The following is a 27,986-nucleotide window of genomic DNA, read 5'->3' on the forward strand; positions in this document are numbered from 1 at the left end:
ATTGGTGCAGCCGCTCTGGAAAGCAGTGTGGAGGTTCCTCAAAAAATTAAAAATAGACCTACCCTATGACCCAGCAGTAGCACTGCTAGGAATTGACCCAAGGGATACAGGAGTACTGATGCACAGGGGCACTTGTACCCCAATGTTTATAGCAGCACTCTCAACAATAGCCAAATGATGGAAAGAGCCTAAATGGCCATCAACTGATGAATGGATAAAGAAATTGTGGTTTATATACACAATGGAATACTACGTGGCAATGAGAAAGAACGAAATATGGCCTTTTGTAGCAACGTGGATGGAACTGGAGAGTGTGATGCTAAGTGAAATAAGCCATACAGAGAAAGACAGATACCATATGTTTTCACTCTTATGTGGATCCTGAGAAACTTAACAGAAACCCATGGGGGAGGGGAAGGGAAAAAAAAAAGAGGTTAGAGTGGGAGTGAGCCAAAGCATAAGAGACTCTTAAAAACTGAGAACAAACTGAGGGTTGATGGGGGGTGGGAGGGAGGGGAGGGTGGGTGATGGGTATTGAGGAGGGCACCTTTTGGGATGAGCACTGGGTGTTGTATGGAAACCAATTTTGACAACAAATTTCATATATTGAAAAAAAAAATCCACTATATTCCTCATCACAACCATTTTCAAAGGAGGGAGGTAATTTACTGCTGCCTCAGTGGTAGACTCTGGCAGGCACAGAAGGCCTCTCCCACCAAGCCCAGCTCTGGTTCTTTCTGCTAGGCCACAGCAAGCTTCAGAGGTCCCAAGGCTTAATGAGAAAATTGAAGATAACAGAATAAACAAACCGCTAGGTTTCCATTTACCAAGAGTAAAGGGATTTAAATACAGGGCACAGCTCTCATCAAGCACCTTGGGATTGCCGCTGCTAACAAATACAAGAGGATTAAGGCATTAAAAACAGAAAAGTATGTATTTCTAATGGTAAAACCTGGAAAGGGGGAAGAAACACAAAAGTAACACTGCTAACGTAGCTGAATAAATAATTTCTTTAAAGAGAGATAAATAAAACAACTTTGATTTGATCCAAGTTTTAAAACCCCATGAAATTCAGGGAGCTTTTACTGGTTTTAACGCATAGATCTGGACCATGCTACTAGTGACTCTTTATTACTTCAGTGGCTAGACATTTATTAGTTCTTTATTATGTAACTTAGAAATAAATTCAACATAAATAAGCACAGCCAGTCCTTATTGTTACATGACAGCTACAGAGATATTCTTTTGCTGGAAAGATCCGCCAATTCACCAAGTTCTATTTCACCATCCACCTGGTTACTGAATTTATTAGAATGAACTCACTTGGCCCTGTTAACAAAAATCCACATTCAGCGGAGGCTTGTACTTAACTCTTATCTTTTTAAGATTCTAAAGACCCACCCGCTATATATACTTCCTACATTTTTAAATTAAGAATTCTGTTCCAATAACTTCATTTTTCTTAAGAGTTGACAGTTTAAAGCTAACATCAATTAGTACAATATACCAATTTGAGTACTAGACCCCTGTGTGAATGAATAAAAATTGTGTGGCTGAGTCGTATAGCTCCCCGGCACTGTTTTTACCTAGACTTAAGGGACAGATTGCATTCACTACGTAGATGACAGTACATGGAAATTATAAAGCTGCGTCAATCAAAATTTGCTTGGAACAAACTTACTTTTTCCAACAAATTCTAGACTTTTTCAGATTAATATTCCTGTTACATGTCCTCTTTAAGAGGAAACTAACTTCGTTCAAATATACAACTTCCTAGGGGCGCCTGGGTGGCTCAGTCGGTTAAGCGTCCGACTTCGGCTCAGGTCACAATCTCACAGTCTGTGAGTTCGAGCCCCGCGTCGGGCTCTGGGCTGATGGCTCAGAGCCTGGAGCCTGCTTCCGATTTTGTGTTTCCCTCTCTCTCTCTGCCCCTCCCCCATTCATGCTCTGTCTCTCTCTGTCTCAAAAATAAATAAAAACGTTAAAAAAATATATATATACAACTTCCTTTAGTATCTGTAAAGGTTTTCCTACAAACCAGTAACCAAAGAACCAAGTGCTTGCCAAGTGCTTGCCAGGGTCTACTCTCTAATTTATTGAAACTCTGAACGGAAGAATTAAAAGCAGCAAGTCCAGAGGAAAGGACAGAAACTAATGTCTGCTGAGTGGCAGCTATTTTACCACCCTACTGTATCCAGTCCTCATCACAGGCAGTAAATGGCAAAGTCACCAGTTGTGCCCAGGTCTACCTACGACAATAACCCACCTTTAACGCTGTCAGGAAGGCTAGGGTGAAGGAAAGAGTACGTGACACCACTTCAATCACATTACCCGTCCTACCTCTGGGCTCCCAGGGTACTCAGTCTGTACAGCGATGACGTTAGTGCATGAGTGATTAACAGAATCTGCATGCTAACAGAATTTGTATTATTCATCTGAATTTCCCCAGCACAGACTCACCTGCAAATAGTGGACGCTCGACAATAAGATTATATGACTTTATCAGCAGAATTTCTAAAATTTCTAAAATGTCTACTAAGAAGTCTAATAAATTAACTGAAGGGAGACCCTCTTATGAACCAGGTACATTAAAAGCAGGCTCGTCCCCCTTGCCCGTCACGTAACACGCGTTTGTGGGGAACCTGGTGCCAAACCATTCGTAAACGACCTGCTTCTGGGTCCGGGCTTCATACGTAGCAGAGCAGCTCCCTCACTGTGATCTAGCGAACGTCAGCCCTCGACACAAGGGTTTGTAAAAAAAATTTTTTTGATTTAAAAAGAAAAACAAAAGTAGGCTTCCCGAAAGGAAAGAGTGTATTAATGGCAGACTCGTGGGGAGACATTCAGACATGGGAGTAAATAGTAACTTGGGGGGGGGGGGGGGTGGGTAGAGGTGGGAATAGCGGTGGACTACGGCTAGATTATGTGTTAGATTCATATTCCATTGGTCAAAGGAATCAGCTCAACTACCCTTTTTGTTGGAAAGAGAAATGGACACGAGGCTGCCTGAGGCCCCAAAGGTCACGGACAGAGAACAGCCTCGTAAGGATCTGGGAAAGAGATATGACCGCAACGTAAGAAAGCTTTTAAAGTAACTGATCTTCTAAGATTCCAGACTTGAAAAAAAAAGTGCTGTTGATTTTAAACAGGAAGTAAACACATCAAACAAAGGAAGCATGACTAATTTGAGTAGGAGCAAAATTTTTCAAAGCATGTATTTATGCCTTGTTTTTTTAATATTTAATAAACTATTAATTAAAACTCAGAAGAAGTTATAGAATAATTTACCCTAGCAAATGTCCCATACTCTGTAGATCTCGAAACTAGTATTAGATAAGGTTAGAGTTTCCCTCTTCAAGGACATGGTGACCTATGTCATTAATTAACTATGAAGCTGTGCCAACGTCATTTTATTCTTCTACCAAATAATACAACCTACTTTCTAAAGGCAACAAATTCCTCTTCAAGTCCTCTAGGGTTGCTAGGGTACTCTAAATATTTTATCCAAAGACTAACCAACGCTTTCTCAACAAACAGAGTCCCTCCACCCCAAAAATAGCGCTCATAAACTGATTTCTTTGGACAGAGAAAAACAAAACAACTTCAAAGGAAAGCAAATTTGCACTCCCTTATGAAACTCTATGTAATTATAAGAATTGACTTGAGGGGCATCTGGCTGGCTCAGCTGATAGAGCAAATGACTACTGATCTCAAGGTCGTGAGTTCAAGTCCCATGCTGGGTGTAGGAGATTAGTTTAGAACAAAATAGGAATAATACAAAACGAATTTACCTGAAAAAATTCTGGTTTTCTTTTTTTCTTTTTTTTATTTTTTTAAGTTTATTCATTTTTGAGAGGCAGAGACAGAGCATGAGCAGGGCAGAGAGAGAGAGAGACATGGAATCCAAAGCAGGCTCCAGGCTCTGAGCTGTCAGCACGGAGCCCGACACAGGGCTCGAACTCACGAACTGTGAGATCATGACCGGAGCCGAAGTCGGACACTTAACCGACTGAGCCACCCAGGCACCCCTGAAAAAATTCTGGTTTTCCATTACAGAAAGACACTCTAAGTACAGTATCCGTTCTGTGCAGCTACGTGACGCAAGGTAATTGCAGTAATTTTATACATAAAAAACATAAACAATAAAAACTGCCAGATTATCCTCTAGTCTTGTAAAAATGGATGCTGCGTCCCCAGACCACAGCTCGCACCCCTCAAAAACACAAGCAGCCTCTCCTACCATACCTGTCTCCTCGATCTTCCAACCGTAGTTTCGAGAGTCTTGCACGGCTTGTCCTAACAAAGCTGCTTGGTGCATCAGTTTTTTAGGTATGCAACCCACATTCACGCATGTTCCTCCGAGACCTGCAACAACATCAAGAAATAAGTTTACACCCTGCTTCACGATCCTTGATAGAAAAAGGTCAGTAATCATTATAATGTGCTACAAAGGATCATAATTTATTTGCCCAACGTAGCCCAATGCTGTTTATGCAAATTCATTCCTAAGTTTCAAGGCATTTCTAAGCTCAGAGAGCCTTATGGTATCAAACACAGTGAGTGACCTCACCCTCAAACAAAAGAAAAATGAGATTTCCACAATTTCCATACCCTCAAAAATTCAAAATTGACTGTTGATAAAGATGCCAGAAATTGAAATTTTACTTTGCATGCAATCCTATACTTGCCACCAAATCTTTGCACAGAACTGTATGGTAAAGGGGTTATTAAGCTAGCCACAGTTGGACAGTGGTGGGTCTGGAACTACATATAAAATGTGGTGTATGTGAGCATTTTTTTTAAGATGGTGGTCTACAGCTTTCATGGATTCTCACAAAAGGATTCATGACCAAAACAAACACAAGCTTTAGCATCTCTGAGACTAAAGAACATGGCACTAGACTGTCTCCATTAGAACAAAATACAGGCAGGCAGGGAGGCAGACAAAATGGCGTGAGATTGCAAGATGGCAGCAGACGTCACAGCTCAGAAAACAGAAGCCTTCTGAGGAGAATGCTTCCAGACTGCCACTATGGAGTGCAACCTCCCCAGGCCAGAGGGCCTATCCCCAGCACAAGAATAGTGCCTGGGGCACCTGGGTGGCACAGGAGGTTAAGCATCCGACTTTGGCTCAGGTCATGATCTCATGGTTCAAGCCCCGTATCGGGCTCTGTGCTGACAATGAGAAGCCTGCTTGCTTGGGATTCTCTCTCCCTCTCTCTCTCTCTCTCTGTCCCTCCCTCCCTCCCTCTCTCTCTCTCTCTCTCTCAAAATAAATGAACTTAAAAAAAAAAAAAAATGGGGCACCTGAGTGGCTCAGCTGGTTAAGCATGTGACCTCAGCTCAGGTCATGATCTCACAGTTCATGGGTTTGAGCCCTGCATCAGGCTCTGAGCTGACAGCCCACAGCCTGGAGTCTGCTTCAAATTCTGTGTCTCCCTCTCTCTCTGCCCCTCCCTCACTCACGTTCTGTCTCTTTCTGTCTCTCAAAAATGAGTAAACGTTAAAAAAAAAAATTAAAAAAAAAAAAAAAAGAATAGTGTCCAACACAACACCGACACCTAATAAATATCTGTTGAATGGATGAATTAGAAAGTGAGACACTCTCTTATCCAAGAGTTCCTGCTTCTTGCCTCCTAATCAGAGCAGCTAAGTCATCTTGGTAAAATTTATGTATCACATCAATCCCCTTCTCAAAGGCTTCCTACTAGGCTTCGATTAGGTCCAATTCCTCATCTCGGCCTACTGAGACCTGTACAGCCTGACACGTGCCTTCGTCTCTAATCTTACCTCCAGCTCGTATCACCCAGGCTACCACCATGAAGGTCTCCCACCTGCCTCAGGGCCTTTATATGTTCTATTCTGTGACAGAGACCGAGAAAAGTCCCCTGGAAGGTTCTTCCTCAGCTTTTGGCACAGCTGGTTCATTCTTATTCCTCTGGCCTCATTTAAAGGCCACCTCTTCAGAGGCCTTCCTTGATAATCTTCTCAAAGTTAAACTCTTTCCTCTACCCAGTTCCTCTCTATCCCACCATATAATTTTTTTTAGTACCACTCATCATAATTTGTAAAGTTCTTGCTTATCTCTTGTCTCCCCGCTAGCATATAAACTCCACAAGGACAAGAACTTCGCGTCTACCGCACCCACTGCTACATCTCCAATGCCCTGGTTCGTAGTAAGTTCAATTAACATCTGTGGAATAAATGAATACAGAACATTGATTCCACAAGATTCGGAAGCAGCACGGGCTCTCCACTGAGATATCTGATTCCAGTTCTTATCGAATGTAGGAACTGGTTTTAAAACAGAAACCCACAGGTAAGTGTTTCAACTTTCAGTCATTAAATCCCTAAGTTTGCCAAATTACTCAAATCTTTAGTTTTAAATCATCATGACAGCTGTGGAGAAGGTTTTGCATCATCCTGACACTGCCAGAAACTCGAAATTTTCAACATTTAACATTTGCATTTTAACTTAGCACAAGTGAAAGAGGCATATATCTTTTTTGTTGTTTTAATTTAACTTTTAAATTTTCAATTGGGTTTTAGGAGCCATTTAAACATATGCCAGGGAAAAACTTGCTCCTACAAATCCACTTCTAAAATACTTCAAAGCTTACCCCATCTAGTTCCATGGGGGGTTGGAGTGACAAAATCCAGGACCAATATCTTCTTGTCATATTTGGCTGCCTCCTAGAAAATAAACGTATTAAAATGAACTCGAAAGGTGACCATGACAGACTAGAAATGGACTGTTAAAAATCCAAGCTATTCTTATTAAGCTACAGTGCCCACAGCATAACCAGTTATTACTGCCTGGAACTTCAGATACTGCACCAAGATGGTTAGTGAGACTCCAAAATAAAAATTAGGCAACTGAGACAGTCACAGGGTAGTTGTAAAGAACATACAGAGCACAGTTGTAAAACTGTCTTCCCGACACACTAGTATCCTCTTACATAATTCCATGCAAACAGTAACATATTAAGCAATAATCTGAAGAACCTGGGGTCTTTTCTAAGCAGGCAGAAGGTGAATAGCCAGTAAAAAAGATTTAGGACAGTCTACAACCCTTGATTCAATCTGTATTCTGTAAGTATTTCTGAAAGTATTTTAAGTTTTATCTAATTCAGTATCTAGGCAGAATATTGGGAAAGTTTTTCTTCTCAAATTGTCAGATTTCCTAAAATTTCACATGAAAAGCCAGTAAGAAAGTTGATGGTATCTATGAGCTTTCCAAATAGATTTTAGGGGAGTGATGACAATAGTCAGAAGTTCATTTTGCAGAGTATCCTTTATCTTTTTCAGAGAATAAGTTTTGTGTATTGGCAACTACAACCTCCAAAGGTTATTGGAAAGGATTGAGTCTATGTTTCCTTTAAAACCAACAGAACGAGGGGCGCCTGGGTGGCTCAGTCGGTTAAGTGTCCAATCGCAGTTCCTGAGTTCGAGCCCCACGTCGGGCTCTGTGCTGACAGCTCAGAGCCTGGAGCCTGCTTCGGATTCTGTGTCTCCCTCTCTCTCTCTGTCACCCCTCCATTCATGTTCTATCACGCTCTCTCTCAAAAATAAACATTAAAAAAATTTTTTTTTAATAGAAGAAAAATAAAACTCACCAGAACTAGAGTAAAATACATCCAGTATTATTACTGAATTATTTATAGCTAAGTATGGCTTCATGCCAGATGCTGGCCTGCTCCTCATTTGGGCAGCTTCATTTGAATCTACCCTTACTGACCCACAAGCTACACCTTTTAAACCATGTCATCTTTTATTTAAAAAAAATTTTTTTAATGTTGGTTTATTTTTGAGAGAAAGACAGCTGTCAGCACAGAGCCTACTTGGGATTCTCTCTCTCCCTCTCTCTCTGCAACGCCCCACCCACATGCACACGCATGCATGCACATGCTCTCTCTCTCTCTCTCTCAAAATGAATAAACTTAAAAAAAAAAATAAAAGTACCTGTTGGAGAAGGATGACAGGCCCAAGGGCCCTTGGCCCCTCACACATGGAAGATGTATCTCAATTTAGGACCAGGAGTCTCATTCCTTAACCTCCCTTATTTATACTTCCTCTCCCCCATGACCCCCAGACCAGAGTTAGTGGGTATTCTCTTAGTTCACTTCTTATACAAAGGAGGCAAACATTTTCAATTTTTTTTAATGTGTATTTTTGAGATAGAGCGTGCGCGAGCGAGCGGGGAAAGGAGGCAAACATTTTCAATTTTTTTTAATGTGTATTTTTGAGATAGAGCGTGCGCGAGCGAGCGGGGGAGGGGCAGAGAGAGAGAGGGAGACACAGAATCTGAAGCAGGTTCCAGGCTCTGAGCTGACAACACAGAGCTTGATGCAGGGCTTGAACTCACAGACCTCAAGATCAGACGCTTAACGGACTGAGCCACCCAGGTGCCCCAGGAGGCAAATGTTTTTAATGATTAAGTTTAAGGAATCCAATTGCTCTCCATTTTTCTACTGGGGAGGAGGGCCTGTGAACAGGAAAATCATCAAAGTGAAAAAAACCTAATATTGATATTTATAAAGAGTAAGAAATATATTTATTTAATTTCAAACTGTTTCTATACCACACCTTTATTATCTTTGAAAAGTCAACCAAACTTAAAATGAATGAAAATGTGTCCCAAAATATGGGGCACGGTACTGTCATGTAGAAGTACTTTCATAAAGAAGGTACAGTTCAACCTGGAAAACTGATTTACAAAATAGTCCCTTTGTAAACATGTCCTGCCCGAGTTAAGGTGCAGAATGTCACAAGAGTGGCTCAACCTAATTCCAGTGAGAACCGGCGGACGTCTATCAGGAGCGTGACTCCTACCCATCACCCAGATGACACACAGGAGCCTTGCCTTAGCAGCTGCCAGCCCTCCTGAGCCGCCTCCAACGATGATGAGGTCATAGTCATAGGACTCGGGAAGACCCTCCGAGCCGTTCATTTTCAGTAGTTTTTGAAGTCTGCCCTCCTGATAAGCCTAAAGAAAAGGAAGAGGAAATAAGTTAACTTAAAAGCAGCAATGCCTGAAAAGTTTTGTGAGAAAACCTTTCTCTGAAAAAAGCAAAAGAAATATTCAAAGGAAAAATATCGTTTAACTTCTATCACAGCACGCAAGAAGAAAATGTTCAACCCTCTTTTCAAGTGGTGACCAAGAATTTGCTTTTTGTTAGGACTGTCCTAATTCCTTTTCGCATCACAGATAGCTAACTGAAATGTTCATATAGTACTTCTAATGTTAGACCCTGACATTCCAACAAAATCAACTTAGTCCTAAATGAAGTATGATCATCAGTCCTTTTTCCCCAGAATTATTACACTAGGTTTTAAATTTGGTTTTTAAAATATTTGTACTGTATGTTTTTTTTTTTAATTTTTTTTTTCAACGTTTTTTATTTATTTTTGGGACAGAGAGAGACCGAGCATGAACGGGGGAGGGGCAGAGAGAGAGGGAGACGCAGAATCGGAAACAGGCTCCAGGCTCCGAGCCATCAGCCCAGAGCCTGACGCGGGGCTCGAACTCACGGACCGCGAGATTGTGACCTGGCTGAAGTCGGACGCTTAACCGACTGCGCCACCCAGGCGCCCCTGTACTGTATGTTTTTAATAAAACCATCAATAACCATTCAGTAGTCATCTTTATTTTCTGGCCAAAGGTACAAAAATAAGTGGCCTATGTTCTCAGATTAGGATAGGGGCCTGGTAGGGCCACCTGGTTGAGCGTCCGACTTCGGCTCAAGTCACGATCTCACAGTTCTTGAGTTTGAGCCCCACATTGGGCTCACTGCTGTTATCCTGTCAGCACAGAGCCTGTTTCAGATCCTCTGCCCGCCTCCCTCTGCCCCTCTCCCGCTTGTGCTCTCCTAAAAAATAAATATTAAAAAAAAGAAAAAAAAGATAGAGGCCTGGTAAATAGCAACTGAAACAGATTAGCCAAATACTTAAGACTTTTCTACATTGCTCAGGTAAAAGTTCAGAACAAAAGCATTAATTGACATTTACCTACAAGAAAAGTTAAATGGAAAAGTCCCTGCTTTTCCAAGGCATTTTATTTATTTTTTTATGTTTATTTATTTTTGAGGGAGGGAGGGAGGGAGGGAGGGAGAGAGAGAGAGATCGCGCCTGCGCACAGTGTGGGAGGGGCAGAGAGAGAGAGAGGGAGAGAGAGAGAGAGAGACACAGAATCCGAAGCAGGCTCCAGGCTCTGAGCTGTCAGCACAGAGCCTGATGTGGGGCTTGAACTCATGAGCCGTGAAATCATGACCTGAGTCAGCTGAACACTTAACTGACTGAGCCACCCAGGAGCCTCCCAAGATACTTCACATAAGGAAAGAAATAAAAAGTGGGGGAGGGTGCGGGAGACAATAAATTAAGCACAACTCTGTAAAACTTTTTTTTAAGAACACATTTTTTTAAATGTATTTTTTTAGCTGTTTTAAGCAATCTCTCCACCCAACATGGGGCACGAATTCACAACCCTGAGATCGAGAGTTGTATGCTCTACCCACTGAGCCAGCCAGGCACCCCTAAAGCTTACTGCTTTAATCTACCTAGGCACGAGGCCTCCTATACTGTATTAGTTTCCATGTACTTGGCACATAACAGACTTTATAATATAAATATTATAGACTTTTAACTTCAAAAGCCATATCATTTCACTAGGTTTTATATACATGAGTTATATTTCATATTAGCTTGGAACACTGTTTTGGTGATTATTTTTTAAAGCAGGCTTCACTCCCAGAGTGGGGCTTGAACTCATGACCCTGAGATCAAGCCCTGAGCTGAGCTCAAGAGTTGGATGCTTAATCAACAGAGCCAACCAGGTGCCTCCTGTTTTGGTGGTATTTTTAATATTACCTTTTATTAAAACAAACATGTGTGCTAAATGTTATACCAGCAACAAAAAAGTGTTTTTAAAAATGAAGTTTTAATCTCAATAATTGATAAAAGTCCCCCAAACTTACCAGCCCCGACGCCACATTTTTCTCCTGTCTACCAACAGCTGTAGGGGGCGAAGGGCAGAGCTTAGGGTCAGTAGAGCAGGATGCTGGGGACGCGGAAGGGGGCGCACTGGAGGAAGGTGCAGGAAGAGGCATGGCACCATGGCTGCCCCTTGGCAGGGTGGCAGGTGCACCTGACGGCTCAGAGACTGAAGGGAGAGCACGTGGGTACCAGCAACAATGGGGACAAGACTGCATCAACCTGACCGTCCGTACAAAAGGTCTAACGTGAGAGGCTGGTAAACACAACCAGTATTCATCTACTGACATTTTGGCAGAGGCTCCTCCTTCAGTACAAGGCACTGTGGGGGGAAAAACAATTTGGTAATAATAGCCATTCAGATCACAGGACCGTTATAAGCTTCAGGTAACAAACATTACTCTCTAGTTGGTCTCCAGGAGCACAGGCTGACTTGCTGGCTTAAAAGAATTAATAAATGCAGCTAGATGTCCTTTTGGAAAAATAACGTATTACCATTTTAATCTCAGCCTCAGCTTTATCTGCAAGTACTTGGCACAGTGTCGGAAGACCGTCACTGGCTGTCTAAATGAAAACTACCCATTTCATAACCGCCCCCACCATTATCTACTAGAACAAAAGAAAGAAAACGCACTGTCATGCTGAAAAGCCACCAATGTATAATCTGTTCTGTCCTGAAATTCTGGATCACACCTGATTCTTATTCAAGCTTAAAGTCAAATTGTATCAACCAGAATACAGATTTTATGAAGAAAACTAAGTGAGCCTGAACACTTTTGACTCTGTAAGTATAACAGTAAGACACAGGCAACTAAAGCAGTCCACTGACCCCAAAACTACACATAGTGTTTTAAAATTCCAATCCAATTTAAAACTGAAATTGCTATCCTTAAGGTCTAAGTTAAGTGGTTTGCCACCTAAAATATAAACAAGATAGGCAGTAGAATAAAGCTTCCCCAACGTCAAGGAGGAGCACACAGATGGGTAAAAGAGAAAAGAAAGATGCCTCCCCATTCTCCTCCAATTATGCTTGTTACAAATAGGGGCCACTGACTATATTACCTGATAAAGAACAAGAATTCTCAAACTTTTTAGTCTTAGGATCCCTTTACAACCTTAAATTATGTAGGACCCCAAAGAGCTTTGGTTAATGTGAGGTTTATTTATCAATTTTAGTGTACAGAAATTAAAACTAAGAAATGTTAATATTAAAATATTTTAAATTAAAATATTAAATGCCTTAAGCATTACTGTTAAACATACTTGTTAAAAATAATTTTTTAATTAGTGACAGTACAATTCTTTTTAATGCCTGTCTTAATAAAAGACACTCATATCTTTAATGCGTTCAGTCTTACAAAGTCACCTGTCTGGTGACTGTCAGATGAGAAAAGCATCTTAGTATTATGGAGATAATTTTGACTTCAAGGCCTTCCTGTTAGGGCCGCAGGAAGTTCCCAGAAGAACTCACTTTGAGAAGCAATACTATAGGACACAGCACCTCACCCCTAGCAGGTGTTTGCCAGACTTACGTACTGGATATTCTTTCACTTTTTCCATCTGCTTCTTAGGAAAAATGCCTATTCCCACCCCTACCCCTAGTGTGCTCCAGACTCACCTCTGAAAAGGCGCAACACAGAAAACAATTCAAGTGTCCCAGATTTCTTCAAAATTAGAATGATTTTTACATTCCTCCCCACCAAACATGATTCATATCCACTGAGCAGAGACATGTACTAGTTTTTTCTTACCATTACACATCAGCTCTGGTGTTGAGATGACCTGGGTTAAAACACTTGCTCTACCACTCTCTAAGCTAGGTGACTTGGGCTCATCCCCTAATCCTTAGGGAGTCTGTCTTCTTATTTTGTAAAATGAAATTAACATACCCTTGTACTACACCAAACGGCAGGGTAATGCATATCGGCACAGACGCTGGTAGAAAAATCTCTTTAGGTTACTAATTCTCCCCTTCCCAAAGAAGGAAACCTGCGTGGTCAAAAAGCTCCTGGAGTGTTTAACAGATGTCCCCTGCACTTCCCTGTGCCACACCTCACCTGAAATGCCCTCTTCTCATCAAATCCTGACACAGTATATAAACAGTAACTAAACACCGATGTTATATTATTTTTATTCAATACACACAAACACATCACCCTTCCTAAGGCATTCCTTCAGGAGTTGGGGGGGGGGTGGTTCTTTTACCAACACTCTAAGTCTCCAATACAATATCCGTTTCTTCCATTAAGGTCTTCCTAAATTTCCCAAACAACTTTTTCCTTTTGCTTCTTGCAACTCCATTAACACATATCATAACCTTATACAAGGAAGCAGAGGGAGACTTCACTACAGTAGTAAATGTGAAGACAGACTTAAGAAGTTGCACCGGCAACTCTGAAAATGGGAGGAAGATACTGTAAAGCAAGGATTACAGGTGGCCTCTGAAACTGACAAGAAAACAGATTCTCCCCTCAGAGCCTCAGCAGAACCAGTTCTGCTAACACCTTGATTTTAGCCCAGAGAAACAGATACGAGACTTTCAACCTCTAGAACTATAATATAATATATGTTTTCTGTTATTTTAAGCCACTAAAAGTTTGGTAATTTGTTACAGCAGCAATAGGACACTACTACATGCACTAAAATATAAATTCCCTAAGAGACGGTCCATTTCCTGTCCACCACTTTCCCCCCACTGCCTAGACCAGCATCTGGTACAGTGAACACTCAAACAATTGCTGAGTAAGTAACAATTGCCAATTCCAATCACTTGATAATAGATTCCCCAAGACAAAGGCAAAGGCATGAGGAAGTCCTATCTAGATATAAAGTGAATGAACCATGACAGAGATGTCACCACTAAAGTAGGTTACGGCACAGAATATCTGACCCTGAGAGGAGGCCCTAATATGAGGGCTCACTCCTGAGCCAGACACTGTGTGAGGTGCTTTGCATATATTATCCCATTTGTATATATTATCCCATCTAGTCCTCACAATAGCCTTCCAATGTGGTCATCTCATAAACGATAATATAGAAGCCCTTAGAGATGAAGAAAGTCACCCGATGAATTAAGAATTGAACCCAGGAGTAAATGATTACTAAGCTCTTGCTCTTCTCACTATACCATACCCCGGAACTCAGGTTTCTAAGTACAGCTGACCCTTCAACAACATGGGTTTGAAATGCAGTCTACTTATATGCGGATTTTTCAATAAATAGAGTATTATAAACATATTTCTCTTCCTCTCAGTATTATGATTTTCCTATTTTCTCTAGCTTCCTTTATTACAGAATATAGTATATAATACATATAACATACAAAATATGTTTTAATTGACTTTATGTTAACAGTAAGGCTTCTGGTCAACAGCTGGCTATTAGTAGTTAAGTTTTGGGGGAATCAAAAGTTACAGTTGCATTTCTGACTGTGCAGGGGGGATGGTGTCCCTGAACCCCTCATTGTTTAAGAGCCAACTGTCCTTGTCACATACATTTTCCAATTTTATCCTTATTGTAAACTTAAGAGACAGGTGTTATTCCTATTTAGCAAATCAAAAACCTATGGTTTACACGTTCAATAATTTGCCCAAAGCCTCTAACTAGAATGTTAATTAAGTCAGGATTTGATTCCAGGTGCTTTGATCAGAAAGTGGTTCTGTTACACAATAAAGTTCTAGTTAAAAATTCTTTCTGTAATACTCTCCTAAATTTCAGTTGATTTTATTGAACCTGTGAAATTTAAGCCCCTCTAATTATATTCCTGGGAAACCAGCAGATCTGCAGTTTGCCTCATATCTAATCTCTATAATTATCTATCGGTCAATTCTTTTTTCCTTCAAGGTAAGTTGTCACTTTAATTTCAAAATGATGTGGCAACTAAGGTGTCACAGTAAAAACAGAAACAAGTGGTCAACATGATTTAGATTTTAAAAGCTGTTAACTTTAGAGAAGGCCCCCAAAATTACCTTCCCCCCAAATCTGTACATTCTCTACTGATGCTTTTAGTCAAGTCTCCAATACTCTGTAAAGACACTGGGCACTTAACTGAGCAATCCAGTGATGAGTAAAAAAAGTGAGGCAGAATCCTCTTGCTACTAAGAAATTCTTTTCCTCTAATGGCAAATCTCTGGAAAACCCAAGGAACTTGGGTACCAAAGACAGGCTAAAATGAGAATCAGCAAAACCAAATGATACTTCCATGATGCTAAATAAATCAAAGGGTGGCACACCCAGCAAGGTTAGCATTCCTTTATGAAAAAGGGGGAAAGAGGGGCGCCTGGGTGGTCAGTCAGTTAAGCATCCAACTTGAGTTCAGCTCAGGTCATGATCTCGCTATTGAGTTTGAGCCCTGCAGTGGGACTCTCAGTGTGCAGACTGCTTGAGATTCTCACTCTCTTCCTATCTCTCTCTGCCCCTCCCCTGCACTCCCACGCTCCCTCTCTCTCAAAATAAAAAACTTAAAAAAAAAAAAAAAAGGAAAAAAGGAAAGAAAGGAAGGAAAAGGGGAAGGAATGGCTACTTTATTTTTTTTTTTTAACGTTTATGTATTTTTAAGAGAGAGAGAAAGAGACAGAGCACAAGTGGGCAAAGGGCAGAGAGAGGGAGACAAAGAATCCGAAGCAGGCTCCAGGCTCTGAACTGTTAGCAACAGAGCCTGATGCAGGGCTCAAACTCACAAACTGTAAGATCATGATCTGAGCTGAAGTCAGACCCTTAAACAACTGAGCCACCCAGGCACCCCAGGAATGGCTACTTTAGAAAACAACTGAACAAGTTTCGTGAGAAATTTCTATTTTGGCAAAAAACCTCAACTACTACTGAAGAATCTGTCCCCGACACACATTAGGATCACTCTTGTCAATCTTGATGCCATGTATTTAGTCTTTGGACTTCCTTTCCTTATTCTACACAAGACTTAGTAGGAAAGTTCATTGTTACTTCTCCCCAAGCCAGATATTTATCCACTTGCCAAATAATGCCTAATGGCAAAGTCCACTACTACCCCAGATTAAGCTCCTATAGGGATGAAAAAAAGCAGCCTAGGGGGCTCCTGGTGGCTCAGTCAGCTAAGCACTTGACTCTTGGCTTTGGCTCAGGTCACGAAGCCTACTTTGCAATTTTGTCTGCCAGTCCCCCCGTTCACAGTGTCTCTCAAATAAGTGAACTTCATTTTTTTCTGTTTACTTATTTTTTTGAGAGAGAGGGCGTGAGTGGGGGAGGGACAGAGAAAGAGGGGGACAAAGGATCTTTAGTGGACTTGGTGCTGACAGCAGCAAGTCAGATGCAGGCCTCCAACTCACGAAAGGTGAGATCATGACCTAAGCTGAAGTCGGACCCTCAACCGAGCCATCCAGATGCTCCAAATAAATAAACTTAAAAAAAAAAAAAAAACTTATGGGCAACTCAGTCCATAGAGCAAGTGACTCTTGATCTCTAGGTCCTGCATTCAAGCCCCACATACAGCATGGAGAAGGAAGGAAGGAAGGAAGGAAGGAAGGAAGGAAGGAAGGAAGGAAGGAAGGAGAGAGAAAGAAAGGGAAAGAAAAGTAGCTTACAAACAGACATGCTCTGCACCTTCAAGATTGTTTTCTTAAAGACCCACATTTTTAGCATAACTTCTAAGATTGTAATTCATAATTGCAAGCAACAAAAAGAAAAAACAGGTCTTTATGGTGAAGTAAAGAACATATGGGCAAGTTAGTTATATATTTCAGCATAAACAGAGATAGTTTCCAGGCATTTAAAGCCCTCATAAGAAACACAAAATTGAACTGGGAATATTCAAGGCTGTTACATAATGAAACCCCACCGATTCTGAAGGCCAATCTGTGTACCAGCAGCAACCACAAAGGGTTTGGAAATTAGAGGCCAGAGAAGAAATTAACCAAGTAGATAAAGACTGTAACTCTTGGCCTCTATTTGGCCTCCATATTCCCCCTGCCGAGAATACCTCTGCTGTCTTTGATTAACCCCTACTTACCTTTCAGCACACACTTAAATGATGCCTCACCTATCTACTGTAGAGGTTATTTTGTCCAATCACAGGAGAAACTATTTAGAATATGGATACCCACACATTAATCTTATAGAGTCTTCCTTGCAATGAAGCAAGGAATCTACATTTTTTAAAAATAGTGTTGCATCGCTTATTCACTGACCTATGTATAAAGTCTTTCTTGACTTTTTTTTTTTTTTTAATTTTTTTTTTCAACGCTTTTTTATTTATTTTTGGGACAGAGAGAGACAGAGTATGAATGGGGGAGGGGCAGAGAGAGAGGGAGACACAGAATCGGAAACAGGCTCCAGGCTCCGAGCCATCAGCCCAGAGCCTGACGCGGGGCTCGAACTCACGGACCGCGAGATCGTGACCTGGCTGAAGTCGGACACTTAACCGACTGCGCCACCCAGGCGCCCCAACTTTTTTTTTTTTTTTTTTTTTAATATCCACTCTTCCCCCCAACCTTGTCGGGGCCTCATTCGGGATTCCTTTGGTTCCTTGTAACAAAAGAAGCAATGTAGTACCACAGTGCATCATAAAATTGAGTTTTTGGTAAATTATCAATGCCTTTTAACTTAGGAAATTCAGAACTGACTTTTATTGATAAAGTCTTAATGGGCATTCAAAAAAAATCTTTCCGTGAACATGCCAATGAATATTTTTTAATAACAGATCATGACAACTTCATAAACTACCAAAAAAAAAAAAAATACATTGCACAGTAAAACAATTTCTGATGTTTTGAAAATACTTTTTTACTTTACATGAAATACACTATGTGCTTCTGCTTGGATCTTACTCTCAATTTTGAGATACTTTGGAAAAGCCACAAAATACATTCTATACTAAGAACAAAGGTCCCTAGTATGAGTTTGTGATCATAGCCTCTGAAATCTCAAAAGTTGCCACAATATTTTTCCAGTCCTGTAAACTTAAAGATATAACTCCTTGTCTCCTGCCATGAGAACTGGGATCATTTCCCTCACCCACTTGGTTAATATTAATCGGCTCTAATATTGGCAGCCTGTCTTGGTCAAGCCTTATTCTTGCAAAACCATCCCTTATAATGAAAGAAACATAAAATATATTCTCCACAGTACGAGAAAAAGAGTTTGGATCAATCACAAACTCAAAATAGGACACGGGAGTATCAGGATACTTTCGAAAGTAAGTTTGCAACAATCCCAAGATTCTTTCTACTTCTTTTTCTGTTGCCTCTTGATTATTACTCAGGTCCAACTTCCTCAGCTTTGTAGGCATAGCCCCATTTTCTTCCATTTTGTGAGCTTTCTTCTGGTGTTCAAGTCGGGGCTTTGGTGCAGAAGGCTTAGACTTGAATGAACCAAAAATAAAGTGGAATGTTTCAGCTTGCACTATCCAGGATGTTGCTTCCTTCTGTACTGTCTCCCAGAAGGAAAGAGCTATATTATCATCACAGCCACTCAATTCATCACGTTCATCATCTTCCATCCAGTTCAGGCCCACAAATATAAACAGAAAGTCACAGAACGCTACTTGATTAAAAAAGCTCATATCACAGTTCAGTTGCTTTGCTTTCTCTTTACCCAAATCAGAAGCCAAAACAAGAAACTGGGCATCGAGTGCTGCTTCTCTGGTTCGGCTCACTCCATCAAACAGGACATTGGCTTCTTCAAGGGCCTGGGTTAACGTGTCGCTCGCCGTGTTCACTATGTCATCACGGTTCTGCTGGACACTATAGATGAGCTGTCGGTACTGCCTGCGGATTTTCCGGCATTTCTCCTCGTCATCCGCAAGCCCTAGGAGGTATGGGTCTATGTCGGCCTCCCGGCAGCTGAGGTCGTCAGGGCAGCCATCAGCCCCCACGGCCACTTCCACCTTCATCGGTTCTTCCTCGTCCTCCACCCGCTTCACAGAGAACGCACTACCAGCGATGGTCCCCGCTGGCTCCTCTCCTTTCTCTACGCCTCCCCTCAAGGAGCCTTTTTCATCAGACATTCCGGTGACCGGCGCGCTCAGCTGACACTCCGCTAACAGCACTCGCTACGTTTCCGACCATGGCGGAAATTGAAGGGGGTCCGTAGGAGAAGACGTCGCCCATGCGCACTGGAGGGGTCCCGAGGCCCCGCCCCCAGCTGGCTGCGGTTCCCGGCGGCCCAGGCCCGCGGAGCCCAGACGCACCGGCGTTAGCAACCGGCTCCCTGCCGCACAGCACAGAACGTGCGCAATAATGGGGCCCCTATCCACACTACGATAATACCCGCTCAACAGATAGCTATTATTTTAGCAATTACTGACAGTGTCCTCTGGCTTTCAAAGAAATACCTAGACAATCATAGCAAAAAGGGGGAGGGGAGGGCCAAAGCTCCTGCACTTTAAAACATTTGCCGTCACGTTGCAGTTAGGTCAGCCTATGTTTTTCGTTCTTCTCTGATTAAAAGGCAGGGTCCTTGGGGTTTTGCTTTTTTGAGAACTGAATCTGGCTGCGTTGTAAACTGCCCATAAAGCCAAGCATTGTGAGTTGCTGAACCTCCACTACAAATAGGCCGAACCCTCAGAGTTCACTTGCAAAGTGGCTGTTTGCATTAATTACCTTCGCGGGCCCTCAAAAGCCAGACCCCCTCCAAACTAGGGCAGAGGCAGTTGCGAGGCAAGAGAGCCTCGGCTAGCGCATGAGCTAAAGTGGTGGCAGGTCAGGCATTACTCAAGTGGCCTTTGGTTCTCCACCACCCAAGGGTGGAAGAATAAAGTGGGTGCAGTCTCTGCAAAAGAGAGGTTTCTTTGAAAGTTTGCCAAAAGCTAAAGACCACAGACTGAATGGAGAGTAAATCTGAACCCTAAAAGGTAAGCAAAGCTATGAAGATTTTAAACACAATCTGTTGCAAGAAAAAGGAAGCGAATGATGTAAATCGAGTGACTACATTGGAAAATTCACCGGGAATCCCCGCACAGTTGGGGGAAAGGGCTTACTTAGCTCATCAGTCTCACAAGCAGCAAAGCAGATGTAACAATAAGGAATACATTTTGTTTTCAAAGAGAACAAAAAAGTGCACTCTCAACCCAGATCAAAAGCTTTTCACTTCAACAGGTGCCATTTTAATTGGGGGTGCGGGGAGACAAACACCACTGCACCTGTCAATTCTGGTTTCAAGGCACCAAGAGGTAGTAAATTAGCCCTACCTTCCTTCCCATGCGTCTAGACTGGGTCATTTTTCCTGTGTTTACCAGAAAGTTTCTTGCAAATGCGTGAACAGTAAAACCTAGTATTAAGTTTCTCTAAACTATTTACATTACTCTTCATCCCCCATTATTTTAAGTGTAGGTAATTCAGGGGGAAAAACGTGCATTTTTCAAAAGCACCAGGCATTACAGTTACTCATGCATATATATTATCCTGCTCTATTAGACTGAACTTCTCTAAAGCAAGAATCTGATTTTAAATCTTCCAAGCAAAGCTGTGTTCACCTGGATACACTGGAATATGCATGTTTGAATGTATAAATGAATGTAGATGAAAACTTTGTTCCAGCCCCTACTGCAAGTTATTTGGCAGCAAAATATTAATTTCACAGATCAGTGGGAAAACACAGATCCAACACACTGAAAAGAAAACTTGACTGCTTTTCAGAAAGTCAGGTTTAAGTCTTCTCTGAAATACAGTAAAAGCAAGAGAAAAACAAAGGTGGGCCCCAGTTTCATCAAAGGGCCATATTTTCTTCCCCAAGTTTGGCCAACTACAAACTATTTAAATCTGTTCTAAATCTTAGATGAAAACATATAATTAATCCCAAGTTCCAAATACAAAAATGTTTCCTTTTACAGTTAACCATATTCTTGAGAGCTTCTGTGAAAGCCAGTGAAATCCAGTGAAAGCAATTTATAAAAGAACTCCAAAACATAAGCCAACCTTCCCACCCCAAGGTGCCTCTTCTCCCGTCTCAGAGAAGGGAAAACAGGCTGACACCAATGTGCTCCATACACAGCCTTTCATCTAAGAATTCCGAAACGGTTGTAGAAAAATAATTCTCCCAACCTACTTCTAAAGCATTATTAATACTATTTACAGGGATTTCTCAGGAGATAACAGCCCACACAACTTGCCCAGAGCAACAGAACGCATCAAGACAAGCATCGTATTATTAAGTAGTGATTTCCAGTGCTGAATTCTGCGCTGGATCCCTGTCCTTAAGAACCTTGGGAACCTGTAACTCAGATCATCCTCAGAAAGCCATACTTGTGGGGCACCTGGCTGGCTCGCTCGGGATAGCATGTGACTCTTCATCTCGGGGTCGTGAGTTCCAGCCCCACATTGGGTGTAGAGATGACTTACATGAATAAATGAATAAACTAAAAAAAAAAGTCATACTTGCATTATATTTTGCCTTTTTAACTCTGCCTTTAGAGCACAAGTTTTGAATGTCACTACAGAGCAAAAATCTCAAGTGTAACAATTTTCCTTAATCTTTTAAAGAATGGGATTTCTACACTTGCGAATCCTGCAATCACTAAATAGCGATTTTCTACCCTAAGGTCCGATTACTCGTAATAAGTATATAAACGCAGCTTAAAAAGAAGAACGCAACGCATACGTTCAGTTATACTGGTAACCTTCTCTATGAATTGTAACAGCACAAGCACACTAGTGCTTCGAAGAAATCACTCAAGTTTGCCTTCTTCATTCAGTAAGGTGACAAGTTCAGGCAACCATGACATACAGCCAGGCAAAATAATTCAGCTCTTCTCCTCCCCCTTTTTTCCTCTTTCAGGAGTTGCTGGCAAGAGCTCAACATGGCCCTATATTTCCTTTCTTCTTTCCTCCAGTTTTTCCCTATTTTCCAGTCCCTTGCTAGGAGTTCGGACTCATTCGAGTCCCAGCTCTTAAGCGGTCTCCCACAACCCCTGGTGGTCAACACAAACGTGATGGGATGGATGGCACAGATTACAGGTCTCTCTATGGCCAAATAAAAAAGGAACTCCCAGAGGGTCAGTGGGGCTTCCAATGCAGGATTAATCTATAACAAATGGGCATATGAGAGACTCTGAGCCGAAGCCAGGAGCCAATCAGGTCTGGGTCCCCATCCAGCACGTATGCTTCTAATGCTACCAGCTAGCTCCCTGAACTTTTCTGTTCCTTCTTTCCCAGCCCCTTCTCTGCCCTTATCCTGCCACGGTGACTATTCAATACTTAGATAAGAAGAGTCTTTTTTTTTTTTTTTTTAATTTGTTGTTGTTGTTTTATTTTTGAGAGAGACAGAGCACAAGCAGGGGAAGGACAGAGAGAGAGAAAGACACAGGATCTAAAATAGGCTCCAGGCTCCAAGCTGACAGCACAAAGCCTGACACGGGGCTCGAACTCACAAGCCGTGAGATCACGACTTAAGCCGAAGTCGGACGCTTAACCGACTGAGCCACCCAGGCGCCCTAGATGAGATGAGTCTTACTGATTAAAGTACTACTTTGATTTGTCAGAATAGCAGGACATTAGGTATATTTTCTCTTTCATCTTAATTTCCTTCAAGGTTATGTTTGTGTACATACGTTTTTGCTTTAGTTGGTGTTTTAGTATTTCAGGTAAACTTTGCCATGATCAAGGTAGATACATATTTTTTAAATAACCATGGACAGTGGAAGGAGGCAAACCTGGGTTCTAATCTTAACCTATTATTAGTTACTAGGTTTCTCTTAGGTAGGTTGCTTAACTGCTCAGTGTCTGGTTTCCTCATTTGTAAGGCAGAAATAGTACTACTTAAACACCATAAGCTACTATAAGTTTTGAATGAGAATTATGTGACAGATCGGATAATATTTTCAAATACTTAGTAGGTAATTAGTAAGTCTTCAATCATCCCAAAGATAGTAAATGTTTAATAAACATTATAAACTAAATGGAAAAAAGAAGTATACAAACCAGTAGCTTCACTCCTGCATGTTGTTTTAGGAAAAGAAAAATATTTTAAAGGTTAAATCCACAAGGAGGCATACAAGAATATATCCCCACTGTAACTAATACCAGGGAAAAGGCACTTGCCACATAATGCAATTTAAAAACCTAGGAAGTCTTCAACTAATGGAGTGCATATAGTACTTTGAAGAGGTAAACCTCTGTACTAAATATTCTGAAGCGGGTCTATTAAGAGTCTGAGATTGGGGCGCCTGGGTGGTTCAGTCGGTTAAGCGGCCGACTTCGGCTCGGGTCATGATCTCGCGGTCCGTGAGTTCGAGCTCCGCGTCGGGCTCTGGGCTGATGGCTCAGAGCCTGGAGCTTGTTTCAGATTCTGTGTCTCCCTCTCTCTCTGCCCCTCCCCCATTCATGCTCTGTCTCTCTCTGTCTCAAAAATAAATAAACGTTAAAAAAAATTTAAAAAAAAAAAAAGAGTCTGAGATTTATATGCAAAATTATCGGTTATATTTTTCTCATGAGTGGTTCCTTGGATTTCAGCAGATTCTTAAAAAAAAAAAGTATCCAAAAGAAGCTCTGAATAACTGTTCTATTCAAATAACATGGGCTTTATTGTTGGTGAAGTAAGAGCACACAAAACCTCCACCCTCGCTCTGTAGTCAGAAGGCACACGCTTCGCGGACACCAGCAAACCCAGTGCTGGCTGACTTTCCAAGCCTCAAGAGCTAACGTAAACAAGGGTGTGAGCTGAGAATAGAACCTTTCAGGTTATGAGAGCAATTACCAACCCTCTCAAGACACACCTCAGAAGTCAGCAATGACCGGGAGCATTATTTTGATAGACGACAGGTAGGAAAGCACAGGGTATGTGGTTTCTAAGAAGGCAGCCTTGAAGGAGTTCACGCTGGAGGTCTGGGCTCCAATCAGAACTAGTGCTGTATTAGTTTTCACTTATTCTCCTCAGAGTCTGAGTCTCCTCATCTGTAAAGTGAGTCTATTGGATGTCAACCCAGATTGGCTGTCACTCTATAATCATATACAAATATTTGTTGACAAACATATTTTTAAATATATACATTTGCCCCACAGATCTCTGTTACAGATAGCAAAAACAGTGCCTCGCCAAAGGTGGAGAACACAGGTACTCAAAAGTACCTGTAGCTAAATAAATGTAATGGGACTTCCTTCTCAACTGACCTTGACACACCTGAATAAAACAATGAAGGTAGCTGCTGCTGCTGTTATACAGCTCTTTAAAATTCTGAACCATTTATATGCTGCCTAGAATCTCTCCAGGATATCTTAAGTCTTGGTCTCAGATAGAGACAGTCCACCTTCATAAAATCAGACATCTTGTAACTAAATAACCTCACTTGAAGTTAGTCTCCTTTGGCCCCTACCATCATCCAGTCATTCAACAAATTATTTATTGAATGCATACCAAGTGTTACACACACACACAGAGAAGGTACAAAAATAAGTCATTTTTGTTCTAAAGGAATGTAAATTTAGTAGGCACAGAGGAATGCAGTTCCACTCTGCAAGCATTTAATGAATGAATGCCAATTTGCGAGAGCTATGCTAGAAATACTGAGATATGCATGGGCTCAGCTCTGAATCATGAGCACACAACCACACTGGGGAGCTCAGGCATGTATCCCAATAGCTGTAACACAAAGTCAAGTGCCGGGAAGTATGAGTACCACACAGTGAATTTCACAGACAGGCCTGGATTCCATTCCTGGTTCTGCCACTTAAACTAGCTATGTAATGTGGGCATGTTCCTTAAATTCCCAGGGCCTCCATTTTCTCCTCTGTAAACCTAGATAAAACCACCTTCTGCAGAGGACTACTGTGAGAATTTAATCAATGAGGCAATAGAGCATTTAGAGTAGGCATTCAATAAATGATAGCTATTATCATTAATAGGCATGTTCATTTAAATAGTTTTTGAACTCTAATATAGACCTGGGATCCTAGGCACAAAGAAGACTAGCTCTCCACTGCTGATATGTAAGCCAAAAAATTATAATTGGCAGGATTCTTCCTCTTCCAGAGAGAAGATTCTCGGGGGTGCTGTGCGAGCACGGAGGGAAAGAATGGGCAAATCTGGCCTTGTACTGTAACACAGGGAGGCGGTTGGAAAAGTGTCTTAGAACAGGAAGATAAACCAGAAACTGAAATGAAGAGCAGAGGAGAGAAATTTTAGGGACTCTGGCTGCAATGGTAGTCCCACTGCAGATAGGTAAGGGAGCAGAGCAAGAGATAACCAGAGAAGCAGGTGGGGGCCAGGCCCCGCCACACAGAAGGCCAAGCTAAGGAGTGTGCCCTTTACCCTGGATGCAGACCCAGGGGCAGCGAAGCAGCAATCAGAAGAGGACTCCCAACAGCACAGGGACGAGAAGGGGAGGGAGACCAAAGTGGGAGGCCGGGGCAGAAGCCTCTGTTACAGGCAGTGGGCAGGTATGTGGGAAGCAGTCAGGCCCTGGCACATGAGGAGCCAGGAGAGGCCAGAGTAGCAGCACTGCTGTGGAAGGAACATGAACAGCAAGAAAGAGGTTCATGCTGTCAGTTCAAGTGGAAGGAAGCGAGATGGAGTCTCAACGTGGATTCACAACTAGTAAAAAGTTTACTACGTAATTCAGCCCCAGATAAATTTATTTGTGGTCCTAACAATCCAGGCCTCTTTTGAATCTTGTTAGTCCTTCCCCCCGCGACCTTCTTAGTGTCAGCCAGTCGGTGCTCTTCCCCTCTCCTTGGGCCTTAAGCTCCACTCGGCCACAACAGGTACACCACTAGTCTCCCCAGAAGGATCAGGTCAGAGTAAAGAATCAAAAGAAATGAAGTTCTCTGCCAATTTTGGTAGAGTATATTAAGATAGAAAGGGATGGTTGGGGAGTTATTAAATTACCACTCATTTCCTGATGTCTACTCAGTTAAGAGTCTGGTTCCTGGTAACTTTAGAAGTTAGGCTTCAAAGGGGGGCCTGGGTGGCGCAGTCGGTTAAGCGTCCGACTTCAGCTCAGGTCACGATCTCGCGGTCCGTGAGTTCGAGCCCCGCGTCAGGCTCTGGGCTGATGGCTCGGAGCCTGGAGCCTGTTTCCGATTCTGCGTCTCCCTCTCTCTCTGCCCCTCCCCCGTTCATGCTCGGTCTCTCTCTGTCCCAAAAATAAATTAAAAACGTTGAAAAAAAAAAAAAAAGAAGTTAGGCTTCAAAGGAGGAAACCTGCCTTTTAGTGTCTACCCGTAGAGCCTGGACCGCGGGGCCCGAACCTCTGCACGGGCCTGAGCTCCTCCTACAACTGCCTCCATAATTCACCTCCCTGTTAACCGGGCACTGCCTTACGTCTGGCATCTCTCCTACTATGGCCTTGAAGAAATGAAGTCCTGTGTTGCCAGTGTTAGTCTTCTCTCCCAAGACTATGATCTCAAACTACTTGTCTTAATTCTGTCCTGCACTTAGTATCCCCATAAACACTTTTTCATGCACTTTGCTTTTCCTCTCAATACCGCCACCGAGCATTTATACAAGTGGTTTCAAAACTCTGGGATCCTGGAGACACTGACTCACATACAAGAAAGGCTCCCTGCAAGAATACTTGCAATCTTGCCCTTAGGAACTAAAATGTTTATGGGGCGCCTGGGTGGCTCATTTGGTTAAGCGTCCGACTTCAGCTCAAGTCATGATCTCATGGTTCAGTGGGTTTAGCTGGCATGGCCGACATCAGGCTCTCTGCTGTCAGCGCAGAGCCGGCTTCGGATCTTCTGTTCCCTCTCTCTCCCTCTCTCTCTCTCTCAAAAATAAACAAACATTGGGGCGCCTGGGTGGCTCAGTCAGTTAAGTGGCTCAGACTAGGGTTAAGTGTCCCCTGCCTGTGGGAAAACTATCCATGAAAATAAAGACTTCAAAAATAAGACAATTCAAGACCCAGCATCAAAACAGTCCTTTAAGGGGCACCTTGGTGGCTCAGTTGGTTAGGCGTCTGACTTCGACTCAGGTCATGATCTCATAGCTCGTGGGTTCAAGTCCCGCACTGAGCTCTGTGCTGACAGTTCGGAGCCTGGGGCCTGCTTCAGATTCTGTGTCTCCTTCTCTCTCTGCCCCTCCCTTGTTCATGCTCTGTCTCTCTCTCTCGAAAATAAATAAACATTAAAAAAAATTTTTTTTAAACATTAAAAAAAAGGAAGAAAAAAAGGAACTAAAATGTTTATGAAAGCCAGATGACTTTTGAGCATAGGAATTCTATTCATAGTTCTTAGAATTCAGTAGGCTCCCTAGTTCCAATGTCACACCTGCACATTCAAGTCCTGGCCACAGACAGCATATTTCTCTATTTTTCTATTCAGGTTTAAAGTGTTAGTGGCCTGGTGAGTTACCACCATTTGCTATCTTCTCATGCGTATCCTTTGGGGATTAAACAGTAGTACTTTGGGGGCACCTGGGTGGCGCTGTTAGTTAGGTGGAGTCAGACTCTGATTTTGGCTCAAGTTATGATCTCACAGATTGTGGGTTCGAGCCCCACAACAGGCTCTGCACTGCTGGTGCGGAGCCTACTTGGGTTTCTCTCTCTCTCCTTCTCTCCCTCCCCTGCTCATGCTCTCGCACGCACCCGCTCTCCCTCAAAATAAATAAGACATTAAAAAAAAAAAAAATGTAGTACTTTGTTTGGTTTTCCCCGATTGTAATTATTTAGCAACCAACACTGACCAAACTACCTTCTACATTAAAGTAAGTCTCAAATGTGAGATTTATCCTAATAATTACTTGAGGGGACTTGCTTAAAATAAATTAAAAGGCAGATCCTAGCCCCTTCCAGAAAGTTCACTTAAGAAGACCTCAGGTAAAGCCTAGGCATGCACATTCAACAAGCACTCCAGACATCCCGTGCAGGTGGCCCATAGACTAGATTTCTGAAACAAACTTCCTTAAAGCTTTCAGCTTCCTATAGGTAGTCATCTAGACTTAGAAGTGCCTTCAAGCAGGATTCTCACTCCCTGTCTTCTATAGGACACTGTGACAGCTAGGTAGATTTTGCTGCTGCTGCTGTGTTTATTTAGGGGAAAGAGAGACAAAGGAAGAAAGAAAAGAGGAGAAAAGAAAAGCAGGCATTTTAAAGA

The 27,986-nt window shown here is 42.1% G+C and overlaps 2 protein-coding genes across 4 annotated transcripts in view; both read right to left on the bottom strand.

The window, feature by feature from the left end:
• The window catches only part of TXNRD1 (thioredoxin reductase 1), a 71,705-nt gene that overhangs the window by 40,280 nt on the left and 3,439 nt on the right, over positions 1-27,986 (bottom strand). For 2 of the 3 annotated variants that reach the window (XM_058741563.1, XM_058741562.1), the window contains exons 3-5: positions 8,864-8,986; positions 6,621-6,693; positions 4,246-4,365 (exon numbers count right to left, since the gene is read on the bottom strand). In XM_058741563.1, the coding sequence (XP_058597546.1) occupies positions 4,246-4,365; positions 6,621-6,693; positions 8,864-8,950 (280 nt within the window). In that variant the 5' untranslated portion in view covers positions 8,951-8,986. Of the gene's footprint in view, positions 1-4,245; positions 4,366-6,620; positions 6,694-8,863; positions 8,987-10,973; positions 11,312-27,986 lie in introns of all 3 variants that reach the window. The other variant, XM_058741561.1, reaches the window with a different exon arrangement.
• EID3 (EP300 interacting inhibitor of differentiation 3) lies at positions 17,566-23,235 on the bottom strand. Its single transcript, XM_058741564.1, has one exon. The coding sequence runs from the start codon at positions 18,965-18,967 to the stop codon at positions 17,852-17,854; it is 1,116 nt and encodes a 371-aa protein (XP_058597547.1). The 5' UTR covers positions 18,968-23,235; the 3' UTR covers positions 17,566-17,851.

This window comes from Neofelis nebulosa, chromosome 8 (assembly GCF_028018385.1).
Source record: "Neofelis nebulosa isolate mNeoNeb1 chromosome 8, mNeoNeb1.pri, whole genome shotgun sequence".
NCBI classification, from domain to species: Eukaryota; Metazoa; Chordata; class Mammalia; order Carnivora; family Felidae; genus Neofelis; species Neofelis nebulosa.

Bases quoted from the DNA above. Each gene is read 5' to 3' on its own strand.
- EID3 (XM_058741564.1), bottom strand. From the start codon at position 18,967: ATGTCTGATGAAAAAGGCTCCTTGAGGGGAGGCGTAGAGAAAGGAGAG.